This window comes from Solanum dulcamara, chromosome 2 (genome assembly GCF_947179165.1).
Source record: "Solanum dulcamara chromosome 2, daSolDulc1.2, whole genome shotgun sequence".
Lineage (NCBI taxonomy): Eukaryota > Viridiplantae > Streptophyta > Magnoliopsida > Solanales > Solanaceae > Solanum > Solanum dulcamara.
In genome coordinates, this window is record NC_077238.1 from 75,348,886 (window position 1) to 75,362,969 (window position 14,084).

The 14,084-nt window shown below is 31.3% G+C and overlaps 1 protein-coding gene across 1 annotated transcript; it reads left to right on the top strand.

Annotated features, from left to right (window-relative positions):
* Positions 1-6,781: 6,781 nt before the first annotated feature.
* Positions 6,782-9,085, top strand: LOC129880759 (UDP-glucuronate 4-epimerase 3-like). Its single transcript, XM_055954941.1, has one exon. It carries the CDS (start codon positions 7,411-7,413, stop codon positions 8,716-8,718), a length of 1,308 nt encoding a protein of 435 aa, XP_055810916.1. The 5' UTR covers positions 6,782-7,410; the 3' UTR covers positions 8,719-9,085.
* Positions 9,086-14,084: the final 4,999 nt, after the last annotated feature.

The following is a 14,084-nucleotide window of genomic DNA, read 5'->3' on the forward strand; positions in this document are numbered from 1 at the left end:
TGCTATAACAATAAATTGATCCACAGCCAAACAAGTAAGATAAGATAACAATGATATAATAAAGAAATAGAAATGAAGGAGAATAGACTTTAGAAGAAATGAAGGGATAATCTAACAATTAAAATGCATTAATTAATCATTAATTAGTTCAATCCAAGGTGTTTATCTTTAAAAAAAAATACAGTTAAATTTGTAATATAATTTAAAGGACACGTGAATTGAATTAATTGATAAGACAATGTAATGAAATAATAAGTGAGAATTCTAATTATGAATCAAAATGCAATTAAGTATAAGAATATAAATAAATATAGTCTGATTAGTCTAGATTTGGAGGTGTCGTTGATGAAGACAATTCTGAAGTAGCTCCGTGCTTGAAGAACAATGCAAGATCTTAATAGAAAATAAGTAAAATATATGAATGCTTTTCTAGTAGAGTATGAATCGATTGTTAAACTCAGAACTTGATGCCCTTCAACATGAAGGACAAGCTCCTTTTATAGGGGTGAATCGTCAAGATTTAATGACCGATAATTATTTCCTCTTAATTTACATTGAATGAGAAATAAATGACATTTAGTCATACAGAAATAGCAATTGGCGTTGTCTCCAGAATGAATCTGTAACGACTGATCTCGTCTGTTTGATTTTTCTCCGAGTGTTATATCTCTGTCCGATTTTATATTAAGATGAAACATAGGCCAAAAGAGGTTCATTGAAAAGATACAAAAGAATCCTCTCATAATTAATTCACACAAATAGTATTTTTCTATCTTCAAAATTAGATAACCCTAATATAAATAGTCAAATGTCCCTCCAAGCTATTACCGAATTTTTAACTACACACTTATTCTTCACAGGAGTCCTATCACCCCCCCTGAACCTTTTAAAAGTGAAATATATACCCCCCTACGAACTCACATCAAGATTTGTATTAGGCAATGGTCTTCACACGCCTGCCACGTAATATTACCCTTTTTTATATAAAAAATATTAACTTTTTTTATATTCTACTTTTTTTCCTTTATATTTTCCTTTTTTCTGTTTCTCTTTCTTTCCCATTCCTCCTTTTCTTTTTGTTGATGGCTTTCGCTGATTGACGATGAGGATGCCATGACTACCACATCTTCGATCTTTATCGGAGTTCTAAACACTAGGAAATCTTGATGTTATCCGTTAAAGCTAGAGGCAAACGAAAAACTCCGCTACCGAAAGTTGCTTTTTTCTTCCGCTACTATAATATTTCTAAGAGATTGATTTTTCAAAGAATCACTAATAAACGACACCGACTCGGCGGGATGAAGGTACCGAACTAGCGGAGAGATTGGTATTGATTTAAATTTAACAATGTTGATATGAGAAACTCGATTAATGCTTGCAAAAATTACAATAAATGGGTCTTTTCCATTAATGGGTCTGTTACCAAATGATTTCGTTAATGAGTTCTTCTCTATTATTTGTGTTTTTACTCAATGAATTCTTCCATTAATGACTCTAAAATTCGATTCATCTAATTTTCAATTTGATTTTGAGCTACCAACAAATTTTCAAAGAGGTGAAAAGTGAGCTATGGTGAGAAGTATGTGATTTGCATATGAGAATTGACTTGGTGAAAAGTTGATGAGGACAGAGACCTGGTGATGGAGGTGAACCACCGCCGATGTCTCTCGATCTATTAAACATAAAAGGAAAAAGATAAAGAAGGTAAAAAAAATAAAACGAAACATAATTTCTTGTTTTTAAAAAAAATATTAGAAAATTAATATGAAATAAAAGAAATATTTATAAAGTTAAAATTTTAATTATCTTTTTATCTCTCACTTTATCAAAGAGAGTGAACTACACCTTCTTTGCCACCTCAGCATACCTCAGTATTTAGGGGGCAAATAATTCTATTTTAAAATAGTCTAAGGGGTAATAGGACCCCCGTGAAGTTGAAATATGTAGTTAAATTTCAAATATAGATTGAGAGGTTTAAGACTATTTTCTCCTTAAAAAGATTATATACTAATAATGCAAACAAAGGAGAGAACAACTACATTAGTTTTATCTTTCCATGAAATTAAGTCACCCTTAAAGGTTAGCTCTTGGATGGATTTTGGTAAAGACAATACCATAGAGACTAACAAAGTCAACTAAATTTTAGTCTATCATTAAGAGTCACTATAAGCATCCCAAAAAATATCCATAAAAAATCATCATCCAAATATAAAATAAAATAAAATTATAAATTCTTTAACTAGATTATATATCAATCTTTAAATGATCTATCATCACATTTTAGGAAAAAAGTATTGGCATAATCCAACAAGCACGTGTGTTCAAAATGTGGAGTAGAATAATTAAAGAAATTAATACTAATGCTAACATAAATTACTTCACTTTTATCTGTACGATCATTGTTATTTTTCACATTGTATACCATAATGGATTATCATATACCTCGTAGCCTTCAAAAAAATTCTACATCATCAACCTTACAATGAATACTATGGACTTAAACAAGTACCAAGACAATATAATGTTGCATTGTCTAAAATTTTGATAAGCTTTCAGTTCAAGCAAAGTGAATAGGATCAATATGCAAAAATCGAACCGATCAATAAATTGAATCGAAAAAATATTATTGAGTTTTGGGTTGATGAGTTTGTAAGGGTTTTACAAAAAAAATAAATTATCGAGTTATTGGTTCGATATTAGTTTTTATTATTGGGTTATTGGGTAAACCGATAACTCATTAAGATGATAATAATTTACTACTTTACCCCTAAATAAATATTAAATATTAATATCAATACCTTATTGGTTACTAGTTTTGCCCTTTATCCTTCAATTCACATTATTGTCCTATTTTTTTTTTATTTGTTGCACTTGTAGAGTTCTTTTAGTTACTATTGTTTCTATTTTATGAGCATCTCGTAAAATTATAATATTGTCTTGTCACGCCAAACTGTTGGAGAATTTATATAATTATTTTATGAGTATTTTCTTATTGGTTAAACAGAAAATCAAACTGTTAAGGACTGCAAACAACAAATTTTCGAGCCGAGAAAATAAATAAATAATCAAGACTGGAAAATTGGAGTAACAAAGTGTAATGTTTGATTTCAAAATGTAGTGCGTGTTACAATCTCTATGTAATCCTTTGATTCTTCAAATAATATGGAATATATTGAACTTGAATTTGATTTAGATTCAAGGGTTTGAATAGCTTGATCTTGAATCTTCGCCTTTAAACTTAGATTTGAATTATTCGTCACAAACACTTGTATGGTTATGACGAATAATAAATATGAACAAGTACTTGATCTTGAACGTTTTGATATTTGCCTTCGTTCTTGATTTTGAACATGAACTTGAATTTGATTACTTGAACTTTGTAGCTTTATAGAGAATTTGCGGCCTTTGATCTACGAGCTCTCTTCTTGCTTCTTATTTTTCCAAACTCCTCCTTCTGAGAATAATGAAGACCCCTATTTATAGTTGTAGGGAGTGATATGCTGGTGTGATTTGATTGGTCGGTTTGAACTGACCAATCAGATTTCTTTGGTGAAGAGCTTTAATTTGATTGATCAGAACATGTCACATATACACGTGACATTATTCTAGTGGCTCATTTAATTTGACTTAGATTGCCACATAACTTTGACACGTGGCATGATTTTAGTGGCTTATTTAATTTGACTTGGATTGCCACATAATTTTGGCAAATGACATGATTCTAATGGCTCATTTAATTATACTTGGATTGCCATATAACTTTGACACGTGATGTAATTTTAGTGGCTCATTTAATTATACTTGGATTACCACATAACTTTGACACGTGGTATGTTTTTAGTGGCTCATTTAATTTGACTTGAATTGCCACATTTTCTTGAATTTAATATAGTCCAAATTAATTTACGAATTTAAATTCAATAAAATTTTAATGCTTACAAGGACCAAAACCGATAAATCGGAAATTGATAAAAAAAAATATCTTATTAATTTATTGTTGATTTAACATATTTTAAAATCGAAAACCAATAAATCAAATTAAAAAATACATAAAACTGAATCGAACCGACCAATGCACTCGATCACTATTTACCAAGAAAATAAGAACATGAGTATCTTTTATACTGTTTTATGTAGACGATATTCTCATCACATGTAACAATCTTGAAATGATTAAAAAAACAAAATGAAAATTACAACAAGCATTCAAAATATAAAGATCAAGGTGTGAACTAAATACTTCCTTGGAATTGAGTTTTCCATGTCCAAGCAAAGAATATTGATGCGCCAAACAAAGCATGTTTGGAGCTTATTATCCTGAAAGAATAAAACACATTGAAATAAATTATCATTTTATAAAGAAAAAAATACTTCAAGAAATATTAATCGCAACCAAGTATATTCCCTCAATAGATCGACCTAAAGATCTTCTAACTAACACTTGCACATTGGTAGCAAAAAATTGGAACGTTACAACAATAAGGGTAAGTCTAGCCCATTTTTATCACGACAATAATACACTTTAACACAAATTATTAGCGAGGATAAATTTGAACTATTTAGTACAACTCAAGAGGTAAAGATATATGTCCCTTTTCCCTTAAAAGCTTATAGCTATAATTTGAGATATAAAGTAAGAACTAAATCATTTCTTATATAATCTCATAAATGAAAAGAGGAATAAAACCATAGTGTAACGTATTTGAAGCACAAATGTTGGAACATTTTACCACCAAGGCACTTGTAAAGAAGAAGTGAAGATCATGATTTGTATTTGTTTATTTATTTGAATTTTACGAGATATAATCTTGTATAGAAATGGAATTATGAGAAAAAGAAAGCATTTTCGAGCTAAATTTGCAAGAAGTTCGTACTATATATAATGTTCTAGTATTTGAGATTTGCCATAGATATTAAATTAGTATGAGGATTTATCTATGATTTCCCTTTTTCATAATAATTAATTTCCTTTTTAATTCAATAAAGATACGTGCTAAAAAAAATGGAAGTGGGATTTTCCATAAATACTATTAAGTTTTGTTTTCATACTACTCTATGTGAGAAAGCATGACATGTTATTTTAGATAAAATGCTATCATTTCTCTAATTATAGTTATCATATTCACATTCTTACTTCATTTTCATAACTAATTACAATAATAAATAGGGAAAATTACGCGAATAAGCAAATATCTATTAGTTAATTAGCTAACATAGTTATAGTTTAACTAATTTACAATTCGCCACTAACATTTAACATTAATTATGGTTCGAGTTTGTATAATTCAAAATTTATATAATATAATTTGTAGAACATTTGTATAATGTAATTTTGTATAATATAATTTGTATAACTGTTTAAAGTTCAGATATTTATATTTGTATAAATTCGTTATTTCGAATATATATAAAAATAGCTCAATCATACAAATGTACCCGCGAATTGTACAAACAAGACAACTTAAACTATGCCACAACCCATAAATATGCAAACTATAGCTAAGGAGCCTAATTAAGTTTATTATAGTGGTTATTTGTGAAATTTCTCCTAATAAATATCATATCATAAGCAAATTCATAATTTAAATTTGATGAATTTAAATTTAAGATTTTAACTATTAAATTCACTGTACTATAATTGTTACTTCTTCTGTTCATAATTGACTTAACATATTTTTTTAAAATAAAATGCTAATCTTATTATGCCATTCTTAATTTTTGTACAAGTTATTCAAATATTAAAAATGAATAGTACTTATTACTCCCTCCATCTCAATTGATGTGACATTTTTTGAATTTCGAAATTTAAACAAGTCTATCTTTGATCGTAAATTTTTTTATATATCTTTTAAATATTTTGAATTGTCAATTATTGTCACTTATAATACTTCTTACACAGTTTACAAATATATAAATTTCGATTCAAATAATTTGAAGATTCCATGCACAAATTTTTGATAAACTTAAATTGATTGACTTTCAAAAATTAAAAAAAAAATGTCACATAAATTAAAACAAAATGAATAATAAAAATAAAATAATAAATTATCTTTTAATTTTTTTAAATTGAACAAATAAAATAAATATTTACTTTTACTACAATACATAAGTAAAAGTTCATAGAGGGAATATGAAAGAATTGAAATTAGTGAAGAATGTGGATATTCAAACTTTACAAATCCCTATACATCTCTCACTAACCAATGAGGTGTAAATTAAGATCCCCTCATAATTAGCCCAAAATCTCGTCCACTCCATCTCCAACAAATAGTCCTCATTTCAATCAACCTTCAAGAACACGAGGTTATTTGGTATAAGTAATAAATATAAATAATTTTAGGATAAAAAGATAATTTAGAGATAATATTTTAGTGTCTTATTTGATTGTTAAGTTTGAAATAATTTATCCTATTATTTATATCATAGTGTGAATAATTTATTTCAAAATAATTAATCTCAAAATAATTAATTTCGAAATAACTAACTAAATAACCCTTAAAACCTTTATACCTTTTCCCAAATCAATAAACTCCCCTCATATTTAAAGTAAAAACAATTTATCCATTTCCCCAAAATTCAAGAAACTCTATCCATATTTAAAGTAAACCAATTTTTATGTAAATAAAGACCTCAAAATTAATCCTTTTTTTTTCAAAATAAGAAACTCCCCACATATTTAAAGTAAATAATTTAGGTAAATAAAGACCTCAAAATTAATCCTTTTTTTTCCCTTCAAAATCAAGAAACTCCCTACATGTTTAAATGCCTCACATTTAAGTTTTTTTTTTAATCCTCCACCAAACAAATGCAATTATCTCCCTCCTCCCATCTCCCCCAACTCTTTCTCCTCCAAGAACCTCAGTAATGGTAAAAAAATAATTAATCTTTCATTTACAAACATCTCCAATCAAAGTTTAGAATAATCCATTTAATTAATTTTACAATTTTGTTGACTTTGTTCTTGAATCTTGATCCCCATTAGTCCACTCCAAATCTTTCATTATTCCATTTTTAAATTCTTCAAACCTCATTCTTCTCCCTCCCCAATTAGTCCACCCCCTCCTAATCTCCCTCTCTAATCACCCATTTCTTAATAAAAAATCCAATTTTTTCTTCTTTTCAAGAAACCCCACAAAGTAATCTTGAACAATAACCAGTCCCTTCAAGAAATCAAGAAGATTCTTATTCTTTTAAATAAAGTGCTAAAATTCCCATACCCCCTTTTCTTTTTTTCCTATCCCCATTTACATTATCAAGAATCAATCTTTCATTGGGGGCCAAAAAAAAAAGGAAAATTTCTCAAACCCTAATCGTGAGTGTGTTTTTTTAATCAAGAAAAAACAGAGGAAAAAGATTTGTTGATTTTCTTGATCTGGGTATTTTTCAAATTTTCAAGATTTGGTTAGAATAATGTCCCAAATGAAGCACATTGATAATACTCCATCAACCCCAGGAAAATTCAAGATTGAAAAATCCCCTTATAATAGGCTTAGGCTACAATTTTCTTTAGCCAAGCTCATTTTTTGGTCACTTGTTTTTGCGGGGTTCATCTTTGTATTCTTTTTCAGATCACCATCTTCATCCTCTCATGTTTCTTCAGATCTCTTCAGGAGATCTCTTAGAACAAGCTCTTATGGTGGTCCAGGTTGGGAGAAAAAGATTAAGGCCTCAGCAAAAGTCAGTTCACGTAATGGTATTTGTGTTTTGGTAACTGGGGCAGCTGGTTTTGTAGGAACACATGTATCAGCTGCCTTAAAACGCCGCGGAGATGGCGTATTGGGGTTGGATAATTTCAATGATTATTATGATCCCTCGCTCAAAAGAGCGAGGCAAGAGCTATTAGAGCGCTCTGGGGTGTACATTGTTGAGGCTGACATCAATGATGCCACCCTCTTGAAGAAACTTTTTGAAATTGTTGCATTTACTCATGTTATGCATTTGGCTGCACAAGCCGGTGTGCGATACGCTATGGAAAATCCAAGCTCATATGTTCATAGTAACATTGCTGGACTTGTTAATATGCTTGAGGTTTGCAAAAGTGTAAATCCTCAACCTTCTATTGTGTGGGCGTCGTCTAGTTCTGTATATGGATTGAATACTAAGGTACCTTTTTCAGAAAGGGATAGGACAGACCAGCCTGCTAGTTTATATGCTGCTACTAAGAAGGCTGGTGAGGAGATTGCTCATACCTATAATCATATATATGGGCTTTCGATAACTGGATTGAGGTTTTTCACGGTTTATGGACCGTGGGGGCGACCAGATATGGCTTACTTCTTTTTCTCAAAGGACATTTTGAAAGGAAAGTCAATTCCAATCTTTGAGGCTGCTAATCATGGCACAGTCGCCAGGGATTTTACCTACATTGATGACATAGTGAAGGGTTGTTTGGCGGCATTGGACACGGCTAAGAAGAGCACCGGAAGTGGTGGGAAGAAGAAAGGTCCTGCTCAATTGAGGGTGTTCAATTTGGGCAACACTTCCCCTGTCCCGGTATCTGATCTTGTCAGCATTTTGGAGAAGTTATTAAAGGTAAAGGCTAAGAGATTGATTATGAAGTTGCCAAGGAATGGAGATGTGCAGTTTACTCATGCAAATATAAGCTCGGCGCAGCAGGAGCTTGGATATAAGCCTACCACGGATCTACAGACAGGATTGAAGAAATTTGTTCGATGGTACCTAAGCTACTATGGTAATGGAAAGAAAAGCGCACAGTGATGCATTTCGATTCAATTGAGTGGTAGGACAATTAATCTTTTCACTTTGATTCTTATGATTATTTTAACGTATCTCCAGCTTGTTGCCCCCTTGTTTTTTTCCCTCCATATCTTAATGATACCATATAAGGGGCACATCCAATCCCACGACGAAGATTTTGTAGTGGATGGACGGTGTTTGCTGGACAAGTTTATATGTATCAGATGCAAACTGAAGCCATCTTTTTTTTCTTTTTTCCACTTTTGAAGTGTAATTGTTGTAGTTTTATAATTTTAGAATTCATGACAGATAGAGCTGCTGCTGATTGATGGACAGTGATCATGTATCATCTTTATCAGATTCTAATAAACGTAGCAAGATAGTTCCACATTTGGTTCACTCTGTATATCTTTTTAAATTGAATATGTCCTTGTTTATCAAGATGATATTGTGCTCTAGGTTGAGTTTTGGTTAATCCTGTTATGTGTATTTATGTTGCTACAACTTTCTGATATTTCTTCTGTGTGATCATTCCTTGTACTTTGAGGTAGAGGTAAGGTCTACATACCCACCATTCCTCGTACATAGTTGCTGAAGTTAGATCCTTCTAATTCAGAATATAATATATGCATCTCATGTTGTACTATTAAAAGTTGATTATTTAGGGTCATTGTAATAATACTCGTTAAGAAAATTAGGGTCATCTTAATAGATTGGCGCAATTCTTTCTGCTCTCTAGATTTTCTGGAACTTTTGTTTCGTGGAGAAGGAAAAAAAAGAGGGGGTGCGGGTATAAAGAATCATTTGAAGCTGCAATGTGGTATATGGAAAAACATGTGGGACTATAGAGCATACTAATCTCAAGATGCACAAAGCATGACAAAGTAAGCAAATAGTTACTTCTAGTACCACGAGAGAGAAGTGATTACTAATATCTTCGGGTGGATAAGACATTAGAAAATGTTAAAAACCTCGGTCCTGCAACCTTAGCTTCTCTGTTTCCCTTTTTCTTTTAGTTATTGTAACACCCTACTGTTCAACCGGCAAGGTAGTTAGATAGAGTAATCATGGAGACAGTTTTCTTTTCATCCTCTCCGCCTTTCAAGTTTAATGTCAGAAAGCTAGCATTTGTATTAGTACTTCTTTTACTTGTTACAATCCTCAACGTGAGATGTAAAATTTTAGACACATGTGATAACCCATAAAATATCTTTTGATAAAATCTAGTCTTTCTGGAGTATAGCCTTCACCATCTTGTTCACGTTACTTTCATACAAAAGCATGTTGCTGGATTGTACAAACTTTGGAACCTTTCTCTTCTTGGAAGGTTAAAATGTTTGAACCTGTGTTTTTCTCCTCTTCCCTTCTGAACACAGTGATGTCCGGAAAAGGGAGAAAGTAGCAGCAGGGTGTGGATTAAATGAAAATTGTGACTTCTGGATCATGGTTTTCTCTCATTGTAGTTCCTGCTTTTGTCCGTGGGTGTTCAAATATGATTTGTTGGAGACGTTAAACTCAAACTGTATCTAGATATTATACTTTTTGCCTCTGAAAAGAGTGCATTAAGATTAGGTAAATGTGAAAGGTTGCATGCTTGCTGGGGATGATACTGGAAACTGTTGGAGAAAATATTCAAATAAACGCAATCTTCTTGGTGGAAAACTGGATTTAGTGCATTTCTAAATAACTTTTCGTGCTTGATTCTAGAAACTCTTGCATATTCTTTAAGATATCTGATGCTGTTGAGCACAAAAATAATGAAGAAATTCGTCTTACTAGTTTGTCTATCGCTGTCTGTGTTGGTTTTCCTCAGATTTCATTGTCTTTTGAGTGATCTTTGTGACATTTGGAAATTGCTCATAGCATTTTGGATTTTGTGTCATGGGAACTTTTGAGTTTGAATAAGTTATTAGTACATGGATGGTTATTATGTTTGGACAAAGTGCTGCCAATTTGCTAGCTGACAGAAGACATGACAAAATTCTTGCACTTTTGAGTTTGAGTGAATTATTAATACATGGATGGTTGCTATCAGGCATGGCCAAAGATTTTGGGCAAAGTGCTGCCAATTACTAGCTGATAGTAGATATGACAAGTCTTGCACTTTTAAGAGTGAATTATTAACACATGGATAGTTGCTAATTGCTATTAAGCATTAGCTAAAGATTTTGGGCAGAATGCTGCCAAATTGCTAGCTGATTGCAGTTGTGACAAAATGCTTGCAGTGTTGTCAACTTTTGTGTTATCTCTCTGCCATATGATCCACCTGAAAGTTGGAGTTAATTAGCTACAATTCCTCATTTTAGGGCTCATCTGGACATGCGATATGGAATCAATGATTTGAAATCAGATTGATTTGAAGTTGAAGTTTTGTTTGGATATGCAATTTGAATTTCTTAAGCTGTATTTTTCTTATAAATGTGAAAATCTCACAAATTGTGAGAACCATCAAAATTTTCTCAATTCTTATATTATATTATGAGATAATGTTAAAAATACACCTGAACTATCTTTTTTTTTTAGTTTCATACCTAAACTATTGAGAGTGTGAGTTTCATACCTAAACTATCACTTATTAATTTAAAAAACACACATCTTTTTTATTCAACTCGCATCATGGTGTGTACTATACTCTCTCTTTCATTTAAAAAAATTGTCACATCACATTCCACATAGATAAAATATTTCATCTTACCAAAAATTAAATAAATGATTAGAAATAGTTTAAATTAAAGATTAAAGTATTATTATCTTCCGCCCAAAAAAAATTATAAAATAAAATATAAAATATTTTTCTTATCTCACTCCACCACTTTCTCTCACCATACCCCCACCCCAATTTTTTAGTTTTATTTTTATTTCTTTTATAAAAATTTTAAAAAAAATTCTTACTTCATCTCTCCCTCCCCCTCCCCACCTAATTGTCCGCTTTCAAAAAAAAATCTCATTTTGTGTTAGATATATACATATGATTTTAGAAAAGATTTTTTTACTTGCCGCAAGACTTTTCTTAAAATAAAATTTTTATTTCTGTTATATTCGATACGCAAGTAGGAAAAAATATTTTCCTAAAAATATATTTACATATCTAACACAAAACGAGAAAAATAATAATAATATATATATATATATAAATTAATAGCGGAGGGTTAGATGGGGTGGATATAATTTTATTTTTTTAAAAATCAAGTCCCACCATCTTCCGCATATCTTGCTCATCCGACATGGCATGAATCGCCGAACCTACACTCAGGAATAGTAATGCTTTGAAAAAAGCTTGATTCATTAAGTGAAAGACGCTAACCGAATAATTAGAGATACCGCAAGCAAAGATCATATAGCCTAATTGACTGCAAATTGAATATGCTATGACCCTCTTTAGATTATTCTATAATATTCCAGTGGTTGAGGCAGACGAGGAGTACACAGTCGAACAACCGCTGGAGTTTCCAGCAGTGATAGCTAAACTAATCAGATAAGCCGCCCCAAACCTCGAGCTGACCCTATCAAACAAACTATATGTTTCTCTTTTCGTGCGATAGGGGATAAAATACGTTTCCATCGACATCTTTCTTTTTGATTCAACTGTCTTTTTTATGTCACTTCTAGTAAAGGTCGGGTATGTGCCGCTTATTACCAGTAATTCCATGCCACCCACCATCTTGCCAGATGCTTCGCGAACCATATTCAACTTTAAGGCATTTCGTTGCACTTTAATCACCCTCGTGAAGAGGCGCACTCCGATACCACCGGTTCGGGTACCAAGGAAACAGAACAAGAAAACGTATGCGCATTCGAACTATTAGCTTCACTAACGCACACCGGCTTGAGAACTAGTAAGAATTGTGTCTATCATCCAATTCGTGACGTGGATGATCTGCCGAATCCATTGCTGACTTCACCACGATCGATTAGGTGAAACGGTTCTGCGAAGTGTGTTTTTTCATACAGGCGTCTTTCGCTGAGACTGGAGAGAAATCTCTAATCTAGTTAAGGACTCTATTGTATGAGTAACTGCGTACCTTCTCTAGCCATTCATGGAAAGGCCTTACACGCATAGCTTAGAGTGACTTACCGTACCTTACATCAAAGAGGAATTGAACCTCTTCTAGTTTTTTGAAAACTCTAATCCATTTGATGTCCGATAGCTGCACGACCACAGACGTAGGAAGCAGTTCTTCTATGGAAAATTGAAAACGTCGAAGTAGGTTGTGTGCCTTGTCACACCAATACATAGTGTGGTTGGCAGCAAAAAGAGCTTATCCAACGAGAAATAAAAATAATAGCATTTTTTAGAAAGGAGTGGTGGAGGGGGTGAAGTATGATTTTTTTAAAAATATTTTAAAGAAGAAAATTAAAAAAATTTAAAAAATAAAATGACGGGGATTGGGGGGGAGGTGGTGGAGTGCGTGAGCAAAATATTTTAAAATTTATTTTTTAAAAAATAATTTTTTTAAAAAAGTAATTTCTTTTATAAAAAATAATTTCATTTTTTGGGATAGAAATACATTAATCTTTAACTTTTAACTAGTATTAATAGTTTATTTAATTTTTATCAAGGTAAAATATTTTATCCTTGTGGGATGCCATGTGGCAAGGTTTTTTTTCAAAAAATAGAGAGAGTAGGGAGAGTATATTACACACAACACTGAAGTGTGTTTCTTAAACTAATAAGTGATAGTTTAAGTATGAAACTCACACATCCAATAGTTTAGGTGTGAAACTCAAAAAAATGGAATAGTTTAGGTGTGTTTTGACACTTATTTCTTATATTATCAAATGAACAAACCATAGTTTATAAACAAGATATCAGATTCTAAGATGTTACATTGATTAATTATATATTTTCATGTTTATTTTATAAATAAATATTTGTGATTACAAACTTTCAAATACTACCTAATTTTATAAAGATCCACTAGTAAACAATAATACTAACGAGTTATTCTTTAATATAATCCTTTCGCATGGTATGAACAATCTCTTCACACCAAGAATGAATCTTTTTTTGCAAAAATTGAAATGATGGATTATTATTTTTTACAAAATAGGGTCAAATTTTACATTAAAAAAAATTGGAATCCCAAATTGTGCTTTTTGAAGAATTTGAGATTCAAAATCATAATCTCAAATCACATTTTCAAGAATTAATTTAAAATCATGATTTCATATCGCAAACCCCAATTAAGCTTAGCCAGCCCTTCATGGAGTTGCTTAGTATCTACATTGCTTTACTAACTTACTATCCACATTTTTTGGCTATATTATTGTCATTAGTAGCTGTTGTACATATGCAGTAATCTTTTCTTACAATGGAAGTATTGCTTTCTTCGAGTTTTTAATATCATAGTTTAACAGGAAGCAATAAAAAGTAAAATACAAATAAG